Raw genomic sequence first — 25,160 nt, 5'->3', positions numbered from 1 at the left:
AGTGTCAGTACAATGTCACTTTATTAGTGTCATTGGAATGTCAGTGGCGGATAGTTCCCACCCAGTGTCAGAATGGCCGCTGCAGTCCCACAGTCCCGCTATAAGTCACTGATCACTGCCATTACTAGTATAAAAAAATGTTTAAAACAATTCCAGTATATATACTACCATTTGTAGACGCTATAACTTTCACGTAAACCAATTTATTTCCACGTATTGGGATTTTTTTATAGCAAAGACATGTAGCAGAATACATTTTGGCCTAAATTTATGAAGAAATTAAATTTTTTTTTTCTTTACACTTTTTTTTACTGAATATGTTTTATAGCACATTGTTTTTTTTTTTCTTCTTCAAAATTGTCTCTTTTGTTTATAGTGCAAAAAAAATGCACAGGTGATGAAATACCACCAAAAGAAAGCTCCTTCTTTGGGGGGAAAAAAAAGGACATAAATTTAATTTATGTACAGCGTTGCATGACCACGCAATTGTCAGTTAAAGCAACACAGTGCCGTATTGCAAAAAAATGGCCTGGTCAGGAAGGGGGGTAAATCCTCTGGTGGGCAACAGGTTAAAAGGGGCACCACAAGCACGGCGCCACGTTTTGTGAAAGTGCACATCATGTGATTGTGTGAATGTCTACACACTGCTAACATGAGAAAGTTCAACTTCAATGTTTATTAACTGTCGTAAAAGTTGTGGTTACTATGGGTTACTAAAGTGACCTATTTTCCTTTGTCTTATGGAATTTGAAACCCTGTTCATTTCTGATTTTTCTGCAAACATTCAAAAGCCCGATTCTTCTGAGATATTTCTAACAGTCAACTTACATGAGATATGCTTTACTACATGTGTATTTAGGGCTCTTGTGTACAAAAACATTGCATTTACAGACGTTGAGCATTTTTTTTTAAAGCACCTCTATGTAAGCCTATGTGTCCATACAGATATGGGCATTTAAAAGCGTATTAGAAGAGGAGCATTTACAGGTTGAACAAAGAGAAAACTCTTTAAAGGCTCATGCAGGAGAGGAACTGAGAATAGGAGCTAGATACTTCTAGGATTTGGGCATTAATGCATTCTAGTGACCAGAGAAATGATTATTCTGGCCAATAGAATGCATTAATGGCCAAAGACTAGACATGCCCAAACACGTGCAGTATGCGGCTTTTACTGAAGGTTTTTATTTTTGTTGTTTTATCTTTGTTTTTTTTAGCAGCATTTACTAATTCTGCTACATTGAAATATTTTACTGACTATCCTTGCCTGTTGTAGATATTACTTGTCATATGGCACCATCTAGTGGTAAAATGAAATCTAGCACGGCCATGTGCTTTTGTTCTTTTGGTTTTTTTTTGTGTAACAATTTCCCAGATGCCTTTTCTCTCATCTTCCACAAATACATTTATACTCTGCAGTTGGGCTTTGTCTGTACATATAAATTGTCCAGAACTGTAACCTTAACAAATTGCTTGGGATATAGATGTCTTTCTCAGACACATAGAAACTTGATAGGGAAACGGTCTGCACTGACAGCGGAGTCTCCTCTGGAACAAATCAATTAGTAAAGTATTTTGGAGAGGCTGAAATCGCAGTTGTTATGAGTTATTGGAAACTGAACGATTCTGTCAGTCTGTTGCTGAGCTTTGAACACATACTGTGCTGTGAAATTTTATGGGTTTTATCTGAACTTTGGTCTTAATTATACCAACATCTGTTCTTCTTTTGGAGTTGTAAAATGTACAGTAAATTTCCATATTCAATCATTTTTTTTATGCAAAGCGGATTTTGAAAATTGCTGATATCAGGAAGACGTATGATCGCTCAATGCACATAGAGGCAGTGTAGAAGAGGTGTACAGTGTGAATGAAGTCCTAGGGACAACCAAAGCGATTTCTGACAGTAACACTGTACAATGTAAAGCATGCATAAATGTCTATGCAAGAAATTGTTCTACACAATTCCAAACCATATGTAATCTGTGATTAAATATGGAACCTTTATTTATGAGCAAAAGATTTTTATGTTGTGAAGTGTATTATGTTTACTGTTACCTGCTGATTTCAGCCTCATTCACACTGGTACTCCTGCATTGAGCTATTCTAACCTGGGAAGCTAAAACTTTAAAGGGTTAATTCACCTTTACTAAATACTGTCTAAAGTGGTAAGGGGTGTTTGTAGATAAAAACAAACTTTACACTGACCTGTGTGACTGAATACTCCCATGATGTTGCTGAATATTGAAAGTGAGACCTAGTCGTTACTGCTTACCTCCACCATCCCAGGAGAGAGCTTTTTCTCAGATTCAGACCCCTCACATGTGCTTTCTCTCCCCTGATGGAGCTCAGCATTTGAGAGCTCACTCCTGTGATGGATAAGGTGAGCAGTAATGAATGGGAATCACTTAGCAACATCCTAGCAACGTCCTGGGAGTATTCCAGCCATGCTTCAGGAAGAACTATACATAAATGGCCTACACCCATAGCAAGGGCAGCATTATTCAGCTTTTGTCAAAGCTGCACAGTTGGTTTTTCCCTATAGATGCCCCTTATCTGCATAGGTAGTTTTTTAATAAAGGTGAACCAGCCCTTTAACCACTTGCCCTCCGGAGGATTTACCCCCTGCCTGACCAGGCCATTTTCTGTGGCGTTGCATTACTTTAACTGACAATTGCGTGGTCATGCAAAGCTTTACATAAATGGTATTTATGTTCTTTTTTTTCCTCACAAATAGAGCTTTCTTTCGGCGGTATTTTGCGTTTTTTTTGCGCTATAAACAAAAAAAGATCGACAGTTTTGGAAAAAAAAATAAACCCAATATTTTTGACTATTTGCTATAAGACCTATCCAATAAAAAATTGTAAAAATCTAATTTCTTCATAAATTTAGGCCAAAATGTATTCTGCTCCATGTCTTTGCTGAAAAAAATACCAATACATGTAAATTAATTAGTGTAAGTGAAAGTCATAGCATCTACAATTGACAGTATACTAGAATCTAAATATTTTTTTCATACTAGTAATGGCAGCGATCGGCGACTTATAGCGGGACTGCGGTTGGGCATTCTGACACTGGGGGGGAACTGACTAGCTGTAACTGACATCCCCAGTGACACTAATACAGTGATCAGTGCTAATAAAAAGCACTGACACTGTACTAATGACACTGGGCAGAAAGGGGTTAACTTTTGGCCGATCAAAGGGTTAACTGTGTGCTGTTTTACTACAGAGACATGCTGACCTCTTTTTGAAAATGCTAGTTGCCTAGGCAGTTCCAAAGGATTTAATGATTTTTGAGCCATTGTACAGCTGAAGTCAGAACATTTGATCATCATACTTATTTCAGCTTAGTGACTCGGGAAACGTTGAATCAGCATGGCTGGTGGGAAACTTGCATCTTCACTAGGGGATCGGCATTGGCACCCCATGTGCAAGTTTCCTATAAGGGTAACACATTAGCTCTTTTATTGTACTTGGGCATACCAAGAAACAGTACCTCTTATCTCTGGGTTTTTATTTTCTTTTAGTTAATACATTCTTTATTTAGTAAGCAAGAGAGAGAGAATTTTTTTACATTCCATTGGCAGCAACATCACACAATAATACCCAATGAATTTATAACTAGGAGACCATCAAATGGTGGAAAGAGAGGTATCTGTTATATGGAGGCTGTCTTCACATTTTTAATACTGAAGGTAAACAGTTGAAGGCAACAATGAAAATGTCTCAAACTTTTATATCCGACCTCGTGCATTGCTGTTTTCCATAGTGTATAAAGGGTTGTGAGGAGAAGTAATCCTTGAGTGAGGTTGGCTGATATTGGGTTGAGGGCGGTCGCATGTTTTCTTCAGGTGTGGCTATAAGGTGAGGGGAGGGGTCAGCTGTAGGTACAGGGGTTTCCTATAGACATTTATATTTGCCCTTCCCATCAAATGTCAATCCAGACTGTCAATTGTGAAGAGTTCATATGTTAAGGCATTTGTTTCTTTGCTTTTTCCTGAGGGTTTTTATCTCTGCACTGTAGCTAAATACATACAGGGGCTGCCTGCCTCGGGCAGTTTGTGATCTCTAGTGACTACAAGAGCACTTTGCAGCATATAGGTCATTGTTTATGGCTCTTGAAAGTGAACATTTTGCCTTCAAATGTAAGTGGAGCAGGTGCTTCTTTGTACATACTGCCTGTAAGTCTTGATGTTAATAATTCAGTGTGGACACACTAACTAGAGCTTATGATGATGACACCTCCTTATGTTACAGGAACAGAAAAGTCAGATAATGTATAAAATATAAATATATCAACATTTTACCAATCTTACACCACGATCCTGTGACCTTCCCCAACACCTTTTCTGTTTACATGCTTGCTATCCTTCTTCTGGGTGTTCATATCACTGTCTGTTTGACATGAACACTTCCTATTAATGATGGTGAAACTTTCAGTGGCAGGGACCTCTGGCTTCAGAAGACGTACACAGGGGTAGTGAGGGGACCATTCTTCAAAGATTTAAGCGGCATATAGTGGCTTGTCCTCAGAGCAACAAATCACTCTTGAAGTGTTCAGCAAGAACACCGCAGGATGGGCTACAAAGATGTGTTTGGCAGGAACAAAAAGCAGTAAATGAAGTAATGCATAATGCAGAATTTTATTTTTTTTAATTGTATTATAGAGTTGGGCTTTAGAAATAAACTTGTTGTGCCAGTAAACTTTTTAAACTGGAAACAGGTTTTAAATGGAGGCACCTACAGTTATCTAAAAACCTGTTCTTTTGCTAAAGTGCCCAGGAGCCCCAAAAGTCAATTTGCTCTATTATGCAGATCACCCATCCTTCTGTAGGACCAGCTCCAAAGTTCAGAAGGGTTGGAGAGGAGAGCCAGAGCTTGATTTTCATAGGGATTTTGACAGTTGGAAAGAAGAAAATTCTGAAGCATGATGCATGGACACCTTAGATTGTACGCTCCTGGAGGGTTAGGGACTGATGTGAATGTACAATATATATGTAAAGTGCTGTGTAAATTGACAACACTCTATAAGTACCTGAAATAAATTGACACCTGAGCGTTTTGTAACTTCAAGCTCCAAAACTCTCAACATCCTAAATCCCATGGATTTCAGTGATGGCTGCTCACATATGAGAATGCTCAGGTACTTGTAGATCGACACTTGACTCTTGAAAAGGTACATGAGCTGCATTTGAGGCGGATTTTTTTCATTTTAGGCCCCCTAGACGTCACTGGAAATGCTTGTAAACTATCAAGTTGAGTGTGTTTGCTGGCATATTCCAGGCATATTGCACTTTTTTAGCTTGTTAGAACTAGTCCCTCCCCCAGCACTTTCCATTGGCTAAAACAAAACTTTCTGCAGCTTGAATATGCTTCTAAAATGCTGGTATACACTTGAAAAGATGCTCAAAAACAATCAAATAAAAACTGCTGAAAATGCCTAAAGATTGCTCTACCCAGGTGTGAGTGCAGCCTTTTGTTTTCTTTGAAAACATACTACTAGGTTTATTTTAAAGCTCAACTCTGGGCACATTCCTCCACTCCCCAAGATTCCCTCCTGTTCCGAAGATACATCCACCAATCTATATTCAATTTTTTTTTTCAGTAAATATAGCTTTACTTTTAGGAGAGCTTTATTCTCCTTTCAATGCTACAATGTAATGCACTCAGGAGTAAAAAAGGTTTGTATGAATGCTTAGCACAAAATATGAAGAAAAGATTAACCTGGAATAGACAAGGGCACAAATTTGCATGACAGCAATTTTTTTTTTTTCACAGGTTTGTGAAAATTCAAATAACATTGTGTTCACTTAGGTGAGCAGTTGATGTTGAACGCAAATGTTATCTTCTGACATTGTTGTGATCTGGGGGTTTATTTCAGGAGTGGAAACCTAATCCAGTTTCCCCCATGCAATTACAACAGATCACTTTTAACAGTGATCTATTGTTGGATGCAACTTGCCAGCCATAGATCATTCTAGCAGTCCCCTACAGCTGCAAGGAGAGACTGGATAAAGCTACAACAGCTCTGCCTGAGCCTCCATACTTATAGGTGTTTTGATATCTCTACATCCCCAATGTAAACACTATGCAAAATCAATGTACTGCTATGGAGTAATCTGTAGAAGGACCAGGAGCTGATCCTTTCCTTCAGGTTCCGTGGGTCCCTCAGAAGCCACTGGGTCCAGGCTTCATTTTAAAATGCTCCTGGGACAGTTAGCTTCTGTATTATTATTAAAGGGTGCCCAGGGCTCAATGGTATTTACTTTCCATTTTCTGAAATCTGAGTGGCCATGTGACTCATTGTCTCAATTTACAAACTTATTTTGTTCAAACAATATATGAAAAACTCCGTTCTTAATAAACTCTCAATAAACACCTAAGAAAACGCTTAGTTACCCTAGGTTCACATCTAAGCATTTTCCACAGCATTTTGCAGAGATGCACTACAGTCCATTTAACATGTTTTCCTATGGGACATGTTCACACCTTCGCGCTTTCACCCGATGCGTTTTTTTTGGAAAGGGTCAGGGACTTTTGTGAACGCAAAATGTTGCGTTTTTGGTTCATAGACTTCAATGGAAACACTGCAGAAAAGCATGTAGTGCGTTTTTCTGCATTTTGGATGCGTTTTTCATTTTAAATCTGCCTAGCAAAAAGAAAAAAAAGAAAAACACTTAAAAAATGCAGGTGCAAAAGGCAATGCAGAAATGGATCAAATGCAAACTGCATTGGTGTGAACCTAGCCTTAACCTCCCTAGCGGTCTGATTATGTCCATATTTCTGTGCTCAAAGCAGTACATTTTTTTGCATGGAAATATGTATTTTTTTTATTGTAGGCCTGTAATTTTTAGGAATAACTCACTGAAATCTGTCCGAACAAGAGTCTAGTAAACATCCCGGGTATGATAAAATTTTAAACACGAAATCATAAATTATAATTTAATAAATTATCATAAAAAATAATAAAATAAATGTAATTCAATAATATAATTGAACCAAAAACACTGAAATTTGAAATATAGCGCCAAGTTCCCACATCACTGAGCAAAGTCGCAAAATCGTTTTCAGTGTCTGACGAATCATTATCACTCAATTCTGCAAGTAGTTCTAATTTACTATTGCTGTTCTCTAGCTGGTCTAAAACCGATTTTGACCTAAAGGGACGCTTTTTGGACGCCATGGACATTTCTCAGTTTCCAGGCAGAAAAAACAGTAAAAATGAAGGCAGGGCATAGGCCAAAGCACTAGGAACAAAATGTATGTGTATGTATTACTTTTCATAAAGTAATGTTCTACTATGTGATTTTAGTGTATTTAGTGAATGTCACTTTTTGTCATTTTCAAATTTCCCGCCAGTTCCGTCGCCCGTATGTCCCGACGCTCGCAGGCAACGGAACCCAGATGACAGATGCCGGCATCCGCCGGATTACATTGCCGGGGACACTGCAGGAGAGACATCGCGGGAGCGCAGGACAAGGTAAGTGAAGAACAGATGCCGGAGCAGCGCCGCATGGTAAGCCCGATTTTAGCTCGGGGTTACCGCTTTTGGTACTGAAACTTTACCCTGAGCTACACTCGGGAATACCGCCAGGGAGGTTAAGGGTTGACTTCCTTGCTGAGCATACCTCTGCTGTGACTGCTATTCTGCTATGACCAGATTAGCCTTTCCTTCAGGTGGTGCCCCACTGGGATCCTTGCAGTAACCCCTTCAGAGCTGGAGATGTGAATTTAAAGATCTTGCGCTGATTTTGGCTAGACTGCCTCTGTTTTGTGGATGTCTACTTTTATTTTTGAATCAAGTTACACAGATACATTTACTAATTCATCATTATACCAGTAATTTCCCCTGAAGTAGGGAAACATGTTGGCAATTATGGGAAGATTTTATTATCGCCAAGCAAGCCATGTATCTATATTGTTGTATTTCTAAATACACTTGGGTATATGCTGGTTTAATTAATTGGTGTATCATATTGTATTTTACCTTTGTCCCATTGGCCATCTTTTTTGAATTAATAATAAAGATTGATTACTTGTCTTTTTAATATATTTCTTGTTTCATATCTTCTGCCTCTAAAGTCCCCCGGGGAATCCTTTGACCTTTTGGTCGCCTATCTTTTGTACTAGCCTTAAGGATGATTAGGCGTACATGCACAGTTAGACATCTGGGTCTGATAGCTTCTAAATCTAAACTATATGTAGGGTGGCGTGTTGCAGCCACTTATCATGGAAGAACAGTAGGAACTGGAAACGTTTTTCTACCTCGTCTAATTGCTAATTCTTTAGAGAAGTGTTGGTTGACTTTGTTTGTTTAGAATTGAGATCATCATCCAATTCAGCCAGACCAGACAAGAGTCATCTTGTGACCGAAAAGACATCTATGAGAATGCTGGCATGGGGATGCTTACAACACCCATACATCCCTGTGGCGGCAAAACACAACCCTTCACGGGGCATTCAAATCATCGGCCGTGTGAATTGAGGTCTTAAGCTTTGTAGGGATAGGAGAAATCTTATTAACATAATTCTTTATTTTGTACGTTTTGTGCATCAACATCTTCAAGCCCCATTGTGCATATGTATGTTCCTTTGCTTGTTGTCACCCAACATACAGAGGACATCTCATCATTTTAATGACAAATGTGGCAAAGTAGCTTATGCATTTATTTGCTGTATTTGTGGTTATTTTTCTATGCACAGAAGCATGTCTGTTTGCCACATTTGGGGTGGCATTACCAATGAATGGCACCACAAGTGCAACACATGCAACTATAGTGTGAGTGCAGCGAATGTAGCCTCAGTCTTTGTTTATTCCTAAATGCCAAATGTGATCTAATCCAAATAAAGCTGAGCTATAGTTGTACAGGCTCCTCTCCTGTACTGAAGTTGCTTAATCTGATATTGCTGCATACTGTAAACTTCTAACAGTGTGCATTAGTGACTGCAGCAAATCAGAGCCTGCCTCAATTCTCGGCTGAAGGACATCCAGCGCTTTCATTAATTGAATTTCAGTTCTTTTCAATCATGGAGACTTATCACATGTGGGCATTACCTAGGGCAGTCTGCTGTTTTCTGGAAAGTATGTACAGCCCCTCCCGCCAGCCATGATTTGCCTGCCTTGCATTGAAAGGCAGAGAGAACCAGTAATGACATTACAGGGTCTAAAATACAGTATCAGATGAAAACGACTGTTAATTCAGAACCGCTGGTGTGTAGTACAGATTCAACCTAGTATTTTAGAGATATTTTTCCAAGCTGCATACAGCTGTTTTCAGGCTTTTTGGTCAGTGCAGTATATGTAAACATAGATATGTAATTTGAATGAGAATACCTTCTGTTATAAGAAGGCTTTACGGTGCTACACACTGGTTTAATAGAGGGCTTGTATTCCTTTTTACCACAACCTTCTGGGTTATAATTTCTTGCTGGGACCTACTCCATAGAAGCCATGGTTATTGTACACTCTAGTGGTGGTGATGGCCAAAAAAAACAGTGAAAGAGCTGTATGTGCTACACCAGTGTTTCTCAACCTTTTTTCAGTCAAGGCACCCTTTAAAATTCTGCACAATCTCGAGGCACCCCATTCTAAACTGTAAAAACTAAATTAATAGTTCTAATAAACGCAGCAATATCCAAACACGTAGGACACCCATCGTTTAGAGGTGATTTATCCTTCCAAAGCAAACACACCTTTTGCACACTGGTACGGACTAGTATTCCAATGTCTATCTTCACCCCCATTTTCTCCCTTACTCTCCTCATGTGACCCCCGTGCTGATGGAGAGGGTCAAACAAGGATACTGTGCAGGCGCCTGACATACTTCTTATTAGCTGATGACGTCATTGGTTGTTAGGATGCTAGCTGCTAGAAGGTTGTAATGGTGCACAATTCAAACATGTAGTTTGTGTAACTAAAAGGTAGGCTAAATCCACCTGCTGACTTGTATACAATTTTTGGCAACTTGTATGCATTTTCCCAAGGCACCCCTGAAGAAACCTAAAGGCACCCCAGGGTGCTTGGGCACCCTGGTTGAAAAAGGCTGTGCTACACACTGATTCAGCAGAGAGCTTTTGGTTCCCTTTAGCCTTTCTCATCTTTGCAATTTTGAGTTATATTTGAATATTACGTTTTTGACTTTTTTTTTTCTTTTTTTTACTGTTTGGCAGACTTCCGAGGCTCACCTGCTAACTCCTGAAGAAAGGGCACAAGCTCTGCAACAATTGCAGCCTTTGGGGTGGATTGAGGTCACTGCTAGAGATGCCATCTACAAAGAGTTTGCCTTCAAGACATTCAACCAGGTATCTTGAAATCTTTGAAAAATGTCAAATTGGTTATTTATAAGCTTGCTATTCTTAAATAGAAAAAAAATTAGCATCACGGTGAACGCTGCTTTCAGGAACACTATGGGGTTTTCCAAAACTGGCAAGTGCATATCTGGTGCAGCTCTGCATAGGGAACAAACTGCTTCTTTGTTTTATTGTCAAAGTGTAATGGAATAGCTGAATTTAGAAACTGATTGGCTACCATGCAAAGCTGTGCCAGGTTTTGCACTTCACAGTTTTAGTAAACCAACCCCTCTGTATCAGTTCTGATAATTTCATATTTGCTAGGTTTTCACCCAAACATACCCCAGTGCCTGTGCATGTCTATATGACTGTGGTAGGTACATACGTTTTATAAATTAAAAGTAAACATCTTTGTTAGAAAAAGATCAGTTCTTTCCTTTTATTCAGCAGAGGCTAACAGCTGAGTAGTTTATAATTAAAAGGCAATCTATTTTTGTTTTTTTTTTATATTTTCTTTATTTAATTCTGTCACATCTGGAATGAAAACACTAAGCAAAAAAAGTAATGTATATTGGTTTGTATTGTGTTTTCTTCCTTTTTGTTATTATGGTTTAGATTCAAAATAAAACAAAAATATATTTTTAGGCAGGTAAAATATGAACTATTGCATATGGATATTCATAATCTTCTATCTAGACAGCAGGCAGAACTTTTCAGGTTTTTTTTTATTCTGCTTTGCTTCTTTTGTTGTAAAAAGCCTGTCATTTAAAGAGATCAGTAGGTCAAGTTGAAACGAACACTCAAGTGAATGAATTGGAGGGGCATTCCTCTGTTTTAATGGTTGACACAGACTGTTTTAATGAGAGACATTGGGGTTAACTTACTAAAGATGGCAAAATCTGGTGCAGTTCTGCATAGAAACTAGCCGGCTTCCGTTTTTTTTTTTTTGTCAAGTCTTAATTATACAAGCTGAAGTTAGAAGTTGATTGGCTACCATGCACAGATGCACCAGATTTTGCACTCTCTGGCTTTAGTAAATTCCATTGTATTTGTAAGGAAATTGCTTGTGCTGTGCTCTCTGCTTAACTAACCCATAATGCTCTGGGAATCATTTGTCATGTAATAGGGAACACTGGTGACCTGTAGCAGGTGGCATTGTGTGTGGCAGTTTTGGCATGGAAAGGGTGCCTGATAGCTTGAAACAGTAGCCCAGTGGAGTACGAGGGGTTTATTTAGGTTGTGCTTCTCAGGCATAGTTGGAGACAGAAACACTGATGGGGATGGGCGAGGGGTCCACACTTGTTTGTGGTTGAACAGGGAGGAAGAGGCTAGAGAGAGAAAAAATATGACTCAGGGTTCTTAAGTGAAACAGATACATAGCTATGAGATGCATAGTTCGGAGGCTGAACTTTGAGTTGCTTCACCTGTTGCATGTATGCAGCCTCTGAGTGGGTGGGCTATAAGACCAAGTTGCTACATACATTATATTGCCAAAAGTATTGGGACTTTACAAGCACATGAACTTTAATTGCATCCCAGTCTTAGTCCGTAGGATTCAATATTGAGTTGGCCCACCCTTTGCAGCTATAACAGCTTCAACTCTTCTGGGAAGGCTGTCCACAAGGTTTAGCAGTGTGTCTATGGGAATGTTTGACCATTCTTCCAGAAGCGCATTTTGAGGTCAGACACTGATGTCAGACGAGAAGGCCTGGCTTGCAGTTTCCACTCTAATTCATCCCAAACGTTTCTATCGGGTTGAGGTCGGGACTCTGTGCAGGTGAGTCAAGGTCCTTCAACCCAAACTTGCCCATGTCTTTATGGACCTTGCTTTCTGCACTGGTGCGCAGACATGTTGGAACAGGAAAAAGCCATCCCCAAACTGTTCCCACAAGGTTGGGAGCATGAAATTGTACAAAATGTCTTTAGTATTGTGACGCCTTAAGAGTTCCCTTCACTGGAACTACGGGGCCAAGCACAGCCTCTGAAAAACAATCCCACACCATAATCCCCCCCTCCACCAAACTTTACACTTGGCACAATGCAGTCAGGCAAGTACCGTTCTCCTGGCAGCTGCCAAACCCAGACACCTCTATTGGATTGCCAGAAAGAGAAGCATGATTCTTCACTGCAGAGTACATTGCACTTGGTGATGTAAGGCTTGGATGTAGCTGCTCTGCCATGGAAAATCATTCCATGAAGCTCTCTACACACTGTTGTGCTAATCCGAAGGCCACTCGAAGTTTGGAGGTCTTTGGCTATTGACTCTGCAAACAGATGGCGACTTCTGTGCACTGTGCATTTCAGCATGTGCTAATCCTGATCTATCATGTACATGGCCTACCACTTTGTGGCTGAGTTGCTGTTGTTCCGAGCTGCTTCCACTTTGTTTTAATACCACTAACAGTTGACTGTGGAATATTTAGTAGCAAGGAAATGTCACGGATGGATTTATTGCACAAGTGGCAACCTCTCACGGTACCACGCTTGAATTCACTGAGCTCCTGAGAGCGACCCATTCTTTCACAAATGTTTGTAGAAGCAGTCTGCATGCCTAGGTGCTTGGTTTTATACACCTGTGGTAATGGAAGTGATTGGAACCCCTATATCCAATGATTTGGAGGAGTGTCCCAATACTTTTGACGATATAGTGTATATGCATCCATAGGGAACAGCTCTCTGTGCTGAGAATGCACTCCCAGCACAGTAACTAAAACGTCACAGGAAGTGCCCAATCTTTATTTGCGACTGGGAGTTTCTGATCTTGTGACTGTTGTGAAAGGTAATTACAGCAATCACATGATTAGAATGCCCGCCTCCTGGCATTTAAATTCTCTGAAAGAGCTGGGAACTGTAATCTACTCCTGTGTAGGATCTAAAAAGGTGGGCAGGCCCTGAAGCTTATGCTGGTGAGTGAACTGAACGTTGTGATGCTCTCCAGTTGAAGCTGACAATTCCCATCTCCTCCTTTTTTAAAAAAAAAAAAAAAAAAAAAATGTATAATGTAAAGCAAAAGTTTTATAAAGCGTTTATAAAGTTTATTCAGCACTGTACTACTTTAACTGACAATTGCACGATCATGCAACACTGTACCCAAATGAAATTTTATGTAATTTTTTTTTTTTTTCATAAGGGATGGTGTTGGTTATTACTCCCTTCCTTTGCAGTGAAACAAAAAACGGCACATCACAACTGTCAGGACAGAGCTCTACATTGCACAGATCTTTTTCCTGTCATCTGCTCTGCTGATCGGCAGGTCCTGGCCATAATTAATTGGCCAGGACCCACTGATTGGCTTTTGCTGTAACGAATCACTACCCGGACGAGACAGATAACATACCAGATACGTGATTCAGTGCAGAACGGCCCCACTGCAGCAGTATATCCACTGCGTGGATCGATCCGCAACTGGTTAAAGTGTTGTGGTCCAAATGTAAAATTATAAATCCCTTTCCACATTGTATTTCAATGATCATTAGCTTAATCCTATTAATTTGAACAATCTTAAATTTTGAAAATGTACTTTGTGAAGAATCCCCACTTGTTTAATTCTTTGAATTCTATGCAACGTATTCACGTATGCTCTGCTGTGCCACACATTTCACAGAGCCTATCAGGCAAGTCAGTACAGGAAATGCACCACATCATCATTACGTGTCTCGTGCATTCCACAGTAACAACTGCAGTCCAACACTAATATCAGGAGCTGAACATGGATTTCCGATCCTGCTACAGAGCATTCTGTAGCAGCACAGGGAAACACAATGCAGAGTGTGCAGAGCCTGTAAGAAGAAATGAAATATCGTATTTTAGTTGGAAGGATTAGCAGAGATTGTGATATAATCTGGAGTATGTATGAATTGCATTCAGCGGAAGGCCTCTACTTTGCATCTCAGAGTGAATGTTGGCTTCTCCATGTGGTTGGTGTCATTAATTTTAGCAAACCACGGTAATCATTTGTATGACTTCCTGAAGTGAGTGGTATAGTGGAACAGAAAAAATAATATATTTAAATGTATTTAAAGAGTAATTGCAAGAGTAAGTGCAGAGTTATGGGAAAATCAGTGAGCCAACCACACAGCTAAGTATTCTTAATATTAACCAAAGGAGTCTCAGTTGCTGTTTTAAAACTGTGCTGGGACAATGCATATTTGTCCCATTGCAGTTTTAAAAAAGCATTAGGCCTCAGCCGTTCCTGCAATTCCCTGCCAGCTGTCAGTGTCCAGCTTTTGATCCTGCTACAGCATGCAACAGATCATGGCTCCAGTGACCTATTGTTGACTAATTCCATTAATGGCAAAAGCAGTGTTGTTAGGGATGTTAGCAATCACATACATGAAAATGTTGCTTATTTGTGTCCAAACCAACACTACCTAGTTTAATATTAACAATTTACGCAGACAAGTATTTTTTTGTTCTGCATGTGTCACAATGAAGTGACAGAAGGGGAATAAAGCCTTCCTAAAGCTAAATGTGTTGTTTTTTTAATCAAAAGATTTTCCTATTCTATTGTGATCCAAATATGTGGGGTTCTGCAAGTTATGTAAACGTATATTGACTGAAAACTGTTGGAGGCAGCATAACTGGTTTCGCGTTTTTGCTAAATATGCATTTTATTGTTCATTTGTATGCTGCTACACTTTGGCCACTATTTAAAGTGTATGTATGTGTGTGTGTGTATATATATATATATATATATATATATATATATATATATTAAAAACCAGAACAATGAATTTGTATACTCCCTATTTTGCTGGTAAATATTCCATTGAACATTTTGCTATATCTGTTTGATAAGTGCAAAAAATACCTGTTGATCCTACCAGAAATCCAGTGAGCACCTAACTTCTTGAGCTCCTATTGCATCACTGTTCTCAGATAGCAGTCCTGCCTAGTTAACTGGACCAAAAAATACGTCTCCCTGTATTCTGTGCAATCAGTCCTGCCCAGTTCGGTGGACTAAAGACCTCCTCTCCATGTGTTATGGAAATGAGGGGAGGAGGAGATGGTCTGTTGTCCAAACACCTTCCTGTCTTAGGATGACAATGCTGCTCCTCCATAAATACAGAACATCAATAAGTGAGCATTGCCACCTGCTCAAACACGTGTTTTACCACCCCTCAACTGCAAGTATGGAACCAAACTCATCTCCAAGAGAAGAAAAAAACATGTTCTGGAACTGGGACTCAAGGGAGTTATTGGGAGTAAGAGACTCAAGGGCACAAGTGGTTGATGTGAAGACAAAATGAAGTATAATATATATCAATACAGTTCTTTAATTTTAATTTAATTTTACCGTACGTATATGCTTACACCTAGATTAAAGGAGGTGGTGGGGCTGTTATATAATTTTGCTTTAAAGGTTTAGTAGCCAAATAAGGATATGACTCTTACATTTGTTTGTGTAAAAGGGGCAGATATATAACTGTTTGTTTGTTTTTTTTCTGGCATGTTGTGAGCAGAGCATTAATCTTTACAATGGTTCTCTTCCCCTTTTCGCAATTATAGATGACTGTAAATGTCATATCTCTGGTTTAGCAGACATTTGTGGGAATTTGATTTGTGATTACAGTTTTTAAGAGGGTTTGACTTATAAACACAAAGGCAGGATTGGGCTGATGCAGTCACTTTGATTATTATACACCTGACACTGTCAGAATAAAGCACTGTGTGCTGCCTTGTTGTGGCAACATCTATTGTCTGTCTTTTACAGGCTAATAGCATTAAATAGACATATACTGGATTTTGGTGTTTATTTTTTTTCCATGCTTTAAACCTTTTCTTAGGGTGTGTATGTATGTATGTATGTGTGCAAAAATGTAATACATTGCAGCTTACCGGTCTTTAAATGTGGTGGCTGCATTGCTTTTTTTTTTTTTGGTGTTTTTTCTTCTCTTGATCCACCAGTATAACACTTCCTATTCTAGGTGACAACAACCACTCACTGTTATCTTTGGAAGAGTTGTTTTTTCACCCTAGGACAGAAAGTGTGTTACAACTACAGAATGCCTCCCCTGTTCTCTGCTTTGTAACAAAAGGGTGTTCTGTACTCTTCAGCGTGAATTGGGAAGGGCTATTACCATCACTTGAAATGAGTCTGCAGAGTGCACAGAACACAGGAAATTCAAGGCCAGATTTTTGGTGGGTCTGATAGACCTTGGCCTAGAGCATCAAGGTCATCAGGGTTAATTCCTAGTCACCCCAGCAATTTTATTATTATAGTGCCCACTTTTGTTGGTAAGCTCACAGAACCTAATATCTACCAGAAAGCAATGACCTTTTCGTATAATCTGCTGTTTAAGCGTTCTTAACCCACCCACACATCATAGATGCTGCTTGTAATACCCAAATACAGTGTGGAAAATGATGACAACTCGTTATGTGTATAAAAGACACCTGTTTCTTTCTTGGGCACCACCATGGGCAAGACCAAAGAGCTGTCAAAGGACGTCGGGGAAAAGATTGTAGACCTGCACAAGGCTGAAATGGGCTACAAGACTATCCGCTTGGTGAGAAGGAGACAACTGTTGTAGCAATTATTTGCAAATGGGAGAAATACAAAATAACCATCAAATACTTATGTTACTCGCTCGACTACAAAACAATTTATAACATTTGTATCATGTTTTTTTCTCGATTTTTGGTTGATATTCTGTCTCTATCATTTAAAATACACCAAAGATAAAAATGATAGACCCTTCATTTCTTTGTAAGTGGGCAAGCTTACTAAATCTGTAGGGGATCAAATAATTACTTTCTCCACTGAACATAGCTGCAAGCTGTCTGCTTCCATTTTGAAAAATTAATAAATGCTCATTTTGTTTTCTATATGTGCATTTTTAAGGTGAATTTTACCCTTTAACCACATGCCGCCCAGCCACTATATAAATACGGCGGCAGGGCAGCACGGCTGGGCAAAAGCACGTTTTAAAACGTGTGTTTTGTAAACAGGTAGGGGGCGCTCGCTAGGCGCGCCGCCGCCCTACCTGTCCCGCCGATCTCAGCCGCAGATGTCAGTCACCGGGTCACAGCCGGTCGTTACGGGCTATGTCCCTGGGATCGGCGGCAATCGCTGACAGAGAGCACAGCTGCAGTAGCTGTGCTTTCTATCAGTTCCCTGACCGCTCCAGGACACGCTGATCGGGACAGAAGAGTTTCTCTCTCCCGATTAGCGGTGTTCCCTGCAGTACACACCCCCGCCCCCTAGTAAAACACTCCCCCTCACTCAGATAACCCTTCCCTGAAAAATAAACTTAACCCCTTCTTCCCCAGTGCCATTAGTACAGTGTCAGTGTTTTTTTTTTGCACTGATCACTGTATTGGTGTCACTGGGGATGTCAGTGACCCCAAGTCAGTACCCCCCAATGTCAGAATGTCTGCCGCAGTCCCGCCATAAGTCGCTGATCGCCACCATAAGTCACTGATCGCCGCCATAAGTTGATGATCGCCACCATTATTAGTATAAAAAAAAAACTAAAAATCCCAGTATCTTTCCCGCCATTTGTAAACGCTATAACTTTCACGTAAACCAATTAATTTACACGTATTGGTTTTTTTTTTTTAGCAAAGACATGTCGCCGAATGCATTTTGGTAGAAATTTATGACTAAATTTGATTTTTAAATTTTTTTTTTTATTGGACATGTTTTATAGCAAAAAGTCCAAAATATTGTTTTTTTTCCTCAAAATTGTCAGCATTTTTTTTTTTTATAGCGCAAAAATAAAAACTGCACAGGCGATCAAATACCACCGAAAGAAAGCTCAATTTGTGGGAAAAAAAGGATGTAAATTTCATTTATGTACCATATTGCATGACCGCGCAATTGTCCCTTTAAACTAGCGCAGTGCTGTATAGCAAAAAAATGGTGTAAATTGCAGTATCTATACCATAGTTTGTAGACGCTATAACTTCCACACAAAGCAATCAATATACACTCATTGGGATTTTTTTTTTACCAAAAACATGTAGCAGAATACATTTTGGCCTAAATTTATAACCAACTTAGAGTTTACTATATATTTTTTATAGCTGAAAGTTAAAAAATATTGTTTTTCTTCAAAATTTTTGGCCTTTTTTTGTTTATAGCGTGAAAAATAAAAAGCGCACAGGTGATCAAATACCACCGAAAGAAAGCTCTATTTGTGTGAAAAAAAGGACGTAAATTTCGGCCTGGTCATTAAGGGGGGTAAATCCTCTGGAGGTCAAGTGGTTAAACTATTATACACACAATATAAATATCTACATTTAACCAGTTTCTGAATCAGTTTCACTTTTCTGAACCTACAGTTAGGTTCATATATATTTGGACACAGGCACAATTTTAGATTTTTTCAGGTATTTACCAAAACATATTCAACCTATAGTTATATAATGGATATGGGCTGAAAGTGCACACTCTCAGGTTTAATTTGAGGGCATGTACATCCAAATTGGAGGAAGGGTTTAGGAATTACAGCTCTTAAGAGTAACCATCCCCCCATTTTCAATGGACCAAAAGTAATTGGACTTTTGAATCAAAAGCTGTTTCATGGCCAGGTGTGGGCTACTTCTTTGTTATTTCTTCATCAATTAAGCAGGTAAAAGTTCTGGAGTTGATTCTAAGTGTGGTATTTGCATTTGGAATCTATTGCTGTGAACCTACATCATGTGTTCAAAGGAGCTGTCCATGCAAGTGAAACAGGCCATTGTAAGGCTTCAAAAGTGAAACTAATGCATCAGAGAAATATCAGCCACATTAGGAGTGGCCAAATCAACAGTTTGGCACATTCTGAGGAAAGAAGAATGCACTGGTGAGCTCAGCAATATATAAAGGCATGGACGTCCACGGAAGACAACAGTGGTGGATGATCGCAGGATCCTCTCTATGGTAAAGAAAAACCCATTCACAACATCCAGACAAGTGAAGGACACTCTCCAGGAGGTGGGCTTATCATTGTCAAAGCCTACAATCAAGAGAAGACTTCACGAGAGCAAATAGAGGGTTCACCACAAGGTGCAAACCATTCATAAGCCTGAAGAATAGAAAAGCCAGATTAGACGTTGCCAGAACAGCTCTGGAAAAGCTTTCTTTGGACGGAAGAAACTAAGATTAATCTGTACCAGAATGACTGGAAGAAAAAAGTGGAGAAGGCTTGGAACAGCTCATGATCCAAAGCACACAACGTTCTCTGTAAAACATGGTGGAGTCAGTGTGATGGCATGGGCATGCATAGCTTTCTGTGGCACTGGGTCATTGGTGTTTATTGATGATGTGACAGAAGACAGAAGCAGCCGGATGAATTCTGCAGTATTTAGAGATATACTGTCAGTCCAGATTCAGCCAAATGCATCAGTTGATTGGATGGCGCTTCACAGTACAGATGGACAATGATCCAAAACACACTGCAAAAGCAACCCAGGAGCTTTTGAAGAAAAAGAAGTGGAATATTCTGCAGTGGCCGAGTCAATCACCTGATCTCAACCTAATTGAGCATTCATTTCACTTCCTGAAGGCAAAACTAAAGTCAGAAAGTCCCACAAACAAAGAACAACTGAAGACAGCTGCAGTTAGAGCCTGGCAAAGCATCAGGAGGAAACCCAGTCTTTGGTAATGTCCATGGGTTTCAGACTTCAGGAAGTCATTGCCAGTAAAGAATTCTCAACAAAATATTTAAAATGAACATTTTATTTATGATTGTATTTATTAATTTGTCAAATTACATTTGAGCCCCTGAAAATGGAGGGACTGTGTATAAAAATGGTTGCAGTTTCTAAAATTTGTACTTGATATTTATGTTTCACCCCTTGAATTAAAGCTTAAAGTCTATACTTCAAATTCATTTGGATTGTTTCATTTTAATTTATTCTGGTGCAATATACAGAGCCAAAAGTATGAAAATTGTGCATGTGTCCAAATATATATGGACCTAACTGTATTTGCATGGTGCTGTACCTTACTTTTTGATCCAGTTCCAGCATGGTGGGGAAACAAGATTTCCCTCACAGGTGTTAAGTTGTGTTGCGTTATTATTACCATTAACTGTGCGTGCAGTGTACTACCATCAAGGTTTTTTCCATGCTTACTTACACATTCATATCTTTTTGCCCTATCAACACTATCTGAATTTTGCAGTAGGTGATCAGAATTACCAATTTGGTGTCCTTCCCTTTTGGACTGGCCAGGGCCCTATGAGTTTTCACCTTGGTGCTTGTCCCAGTTCTGCCTCTCCTCTATGCTCAGAGGATTCATGTTGTAGGGTATCTGGATAATCTTCTATTAAAGGACCAGTCTTTCCTGACCCTATTGGCTAGCATCTAACAGACAGTACAGCCTCTACAGAGCTTCAGTTGGATCCTCAATCTGATCCTCATGGCTGGACCCATCCCACAGGTTAGAGTATTTGGACCAGCCTTAGACACAACACTGTCCACAATATTATTTCCTTTGGACAAGCTTTTGTCCCTCTGCTTACATGCTCAAGTCTTTTCTTCCAAAGATGTGGAGGATTCTTATAACAAATGCCAGCCTGTCTTGATGGGCAGTAGTCTTGGATGCGCTTTCAGTGCTGAGGATTTGGTTGTGGTAGATAGCTAACCTTTCCATCAACATTTTAGAGTTCAGAGTGATTTGTTTGTCTCTTCAACACTGGATTCTTGTATTGCAAGGACTTCCAATGAGAATCCAGTTAGACAATGTCCTGGCCATTGCCTACACGAAGAATCAAAGAGGCACCAGAAGTTACGCCACAGAAAAGGAAGCAGACTTGATTCTCTGTTGGGTAGAACTGCACCTTCTGGTTCTGTTTGTCATCCACATCCCAGGTGAGGAAAATTGTCAGGTAGATTTTCTGCCCTTTGCAGCAGGTGTTGGACACTGGACGTGGATGCACTGATATCCACTGGGCATTTGCAGTGGACACTTTGACATCGTGGGGTTAGTTTAGCCTGATCTATGCCATTCTGCCCCTCCTAGATTCTGCCTCGTCTGCACCTCAGGATTTTTTTAAAATTATTTTTTTACAGGATTTATATAGTGCCAGCAGTTTACTCAGCGATTTAAGGGTAGATGGCACTATTACAGTTGCAAGAAAAAGTATGTGAACCCCTTGGGATTACGTGGAGTTTTGCATGAATTGGGCATAAAATGTGCTCTGAACGTCATCTAAGTCACAATAGAAGAACACAGTCTGCTGAACATAATACTACACAAACATTAGATGTTGCCATGGTTTAATTGCACATAACATGTAAACATTCACAGTGCAGGGAGGAAAAAGTATGTGAACCTTTGGACTTAATAACTGGTTGACCCTCCTTTGGCAGCAATAACCTCAACCCAACGTTTCCTGTAGTTGCAGATCAGACCTGCACAATGATCTGGAGTAATTTTGGACCACTCCTCTTCACAAAACTGTTTCAGTGTAGCAATATTCTTGGGATGTCTGGTGTGAATCGCTCTCTTAAGGTCATGCCACAGCATTTCAATCGGGTTGAGGTCAGGACTCTGACTGGGCCAATCCAGAAGGCGTATTCTATGCTGTTGCAGCCATTGTTTTGTTGAATTACTTGTATGCTTTGGGTGATTGTCCTGTTGCATCACCCATCCTCTGCAGAGCTTCAGTTGGCGGACAGATGGTCGTACTTTTTCCTGCAAAATGTCTTGATAAACTCTGGAATTCATTTTCCCATCAATGACAACAATCCCTCCAGGCCCTGAGGCAGCAAAGCAGCCCCAAACCATGATGCTCCCTCCGCCATGTTTTACAGTGGGGATGAGGTTTTGATGTTGGTGTGCTGTGCCTTTTTTTCTCCACACATAGTGTTGTGTGTTCTTCCCAAACAACTCAATCTTGGTTTCATCTGTCCACAGTATATGTTGCCAGTAGTGCTGTGGAACATCCAGGTGCTCTTTTGCAAACTTCAAATGTGCTGCAATATTCTTTTTGGACAGCAATGGCTTCCTCCGTGGTGTCCTCCCATGTACTCCATTCTTGTTTAATGTTTTCCTTATTGTAGATGGGTCAACAAAAATGTTAGCATGTGCCAGAGATTTCTGTAGGTCTTTAGCTGACACTCTGGGATTCTTCTTTACCTCATGCAGCATTCTGCCCTGTGCTCTTGCAGTCATTTTTACAGGACGACCACATCTAGGGAGAGTAGCAACAGTGCTAAACTTTATCCACTTGTAGACAGTCTGTCTTACCGTAGACACATGAACATCAAGGCTTTTGGAGATACTTTTGTAACCCTTTCCAGCTTCATGCAAGTCAACAATTCTTGATCGTAGGTCTTCTGAGAGCTCTTTTCTGCGAGGCATGGTTCACATCAGACAGTGCTTCTTGAAACCCGTAAACCCAAAACAGGTGTGTGTTTTTTAAGGGCAGGACAGCTGTTAGCAACACATCCAATATCATCACACTGATTGGAGTCAAGGTTGGCTCACTCCTGGCTCCAATTAGCTCTGGGAGAAGTCATTAAGCTAGGGCCTCACATACTTTTTCCTCCCTGCACTGTGAATGTTTACATGTTATGTGCAATTAAACCATGGCAACATCTAATGTTTGTGTAGAATTATGTTCAGCAGACTGTGTTCTTCTATTGTTGTGACTTAGATGACGTTCAGAGCACATTTTATGCCCAATTCATGCAAAACTCCACGTAATCCCAAGGGGTTCACATACTTTTTCTTGCAACTGTACAATACAATTTAGTACAGTAAGAATCAGAGGGCCCTGCTTGTAAGAGCTTACAATCTAAGAGGGAGGGTCAAGAGATGAAAAAGTTAATAACTGTGGGGGATGAGCTGATGGAGAAAATAGAAGTACAGTTGTTAGGTGGAGATGAGATGGGCTTCTCTGAAGAGAAGGGTTTCTATGGATCGTAGGAGATAGTCGGACAGGTTGGGGCAGAGGAAGCTCAGGAGAAGTCCTGGAGGTGACCAGGGAGCTAGAGAGTCGGTGGACTTGGTAGCGACGTAGAGAACAGTTAGGTTGGTATTTTGAGACTAGGTTAGTGATGTAGCTGGGGATAGAGTTTTGGATGGCTTTCTAAGTTGTTGTTAGTATTTTGAATCCAATTTGTTGGGTGAGCTGAAGCCAGTGGAGGGATTGGCAGGGAGGGATAGGTAAACTAGTGAGGCGGGAGTTCTAGTCAAAACAAAAGATGACTATCGAGTGGACTAGGAGCTTTGTGGTGTCATAGGTTAGGAAGGGGCATATTTTAGAGATGTTGCGGAGGTTGAGGCGGCAGGCTTTTGACATTGGATGTGGGTCCGAAAGGAGATTTCAGAGTCTAGGATTACACCTAGCACCTTGGCATGCGGGGATGGGTCGACAGCCGAGCCGTCGATCATGACAGGGAAGTCAGGGTAATGGGCATGTGAGGAAGGAGATATTATAAACTCGGTTTTGGGTATATTCAGATTGAGGAAGTGGTGTTACATCCAGTCTGTCTATTAGTAAATTAGTGATGCATGTGGAGACTGATGAAGTGCACTGAGGGGTAGAGTGATAGATTTGGTTCATCAGCGTAGAAATAGTATTGGAAGCCATGGGAACCCGGGGAGGAGATATAGATCAAGAACAGGAGAGGCCCAAGAACAGAACCTTGGGGGATCCCAGCAAGGAAAGTAAGAGGAGAAGAGGAAGTAGAAGTTGTAAGTAACACTGAAGGTGCGGTGGGACAGGTAGGATGAGAACCAGTAAAGAGTACAGTCACAAAGACCAAAGGGATTTTATTAAGTAGGGAGTGGTCCACTGTGTCAAAGGTAGCAGAGAGGTCCAGGAATAGGGGTACAGAATACTGTCCATTGGTTTTATGCCATTAGTAGATCATTTGTGAGTTTTAGGAGAGAAGTTTCCATGGAGTGTTGAGGGCAAAATCCAGACTGAAGTCAAACTCAGTCGGTTGTAGACCAGACCTTCAAGGAGTTTGGGGGGAAAAGGGGAACAAGGAGATGGGGCATAGGTTGTTAAGATTGTTGGTTTACAAGGAAGGCTTTTTAAGTATAGGGGCTGACTAGTGCATGTTTTAGAGAGTTTGGGAAGATGCAAAAAGAGGGGGAGAGATTAAAGATGAGTTGGAGAGTGCAGGATAGAGCCAGAGGGTGACAGAACATTTTCCAGGTAACGGGGTCCAGGGGGAAGATGGTTAGGTGGGAGTTAGAAAAAAGTTTAGCAACCTCGTCTATAGTACTGGGGTTGAATGAGGGAAGTGTTGAGTGTTCCTGTGGACATGGGTTTTTAAGTGGGGGGAGGTATCTGTACAGAGGAGATTGTGTCAGTCTTATTTTTGAAGTGATGGGCGATGAGCAGTGACTGAGTTAGTGGGTGGAGGCAATGGAGAGTAGAGAGTTGAAGGTAGAAAAGAATTGATGGGCTGGATGAGAAGGTGTTAATGAGAGTGATAAAATAGGCAGTGAGGAGGCAGGAATTGAAATTTTAGAGGGCAGATTTATATAAGTAGAAGTCTTTCTGAGACTTAGTCTTATGCCGCAGGTGCTCAAGAGCGCGGCTACATTTTTTGAGACTTCTGGTGTCATTTGTTTGCCAAGTTTGTAGGGATCAAGGCCTGATTTCTGTGTGTAGTGAAGGGGGTGAACTTGTCTAGGGAGGATGACGGTGAACTGTTGTAATCAGAAGTGGCTAGGTTTCGGCAGGACAGGGATGATATTTTGTCACAGAGGTCGAGATGGAGGGCATTCCGGTGATTCTGATTGTACCAAACTGAAGGGTGTGGTATTCGGATGTTCTCAAACACCTGGCAAACACTCCATAGGCCCTTCCAGACCATACAGATTTTCTTTCCCAAGGGTTAGTATTCCATTTTGTTTCTCTGTCTCTGGCTGTTGAAGTGCCTGAGTGTCAGGAATGGTCTTATCTCTGGTAGTGCTGGGGC

General features: G+C 40.4%; 1 protein-coding gene across 3 annotated transcripts in view; it reads left to right on the top strand.

Moving 5' to 3' along the window:
• The window catches only part of LOC149446022 (pterin-4-alpha-carbinolamine dehydratase 2-like), a 229,722-nt gene that overhangs the window by 3,124 nt on the left and 201,438 nt on the right, over positions 1-25,160 (top strand). For all 3 annotated transcript variants that reach the window (XM_089653139.1, XM_089653141.1, XM_089653140.1), the window contains exon 2: positions 10,167-10,298. In XM_089653139.1, coding sequence (XP_089509265.1) covers positions 10,167-10,298 — 132 coding nt within the window. The remainder of the gene's footprint in view (positions 1-10,166; positions 10,299-25,160) is intronic.

This window comes from Staurois parvus, unplaced genomic scaffold (genome assembly GCF_062004578.1).
Source record: "Staurois parvus isolate SC_StPar_1 unplaced genomic scaffold, SC_StPar_1.0 ptg000701l, whole genome shotgun sequence".
Lineage (NCBI taxonomy): Eukaryota > Metazoa > Chordata > Amphibia > Anura > Ranidae > Staurois > Staurois parvus.
The sequence above is the reverse complement of the archived record's forward strand: the minus strand, read 5'-3'. Positions and strand labels throughout refer to the sequence as shown.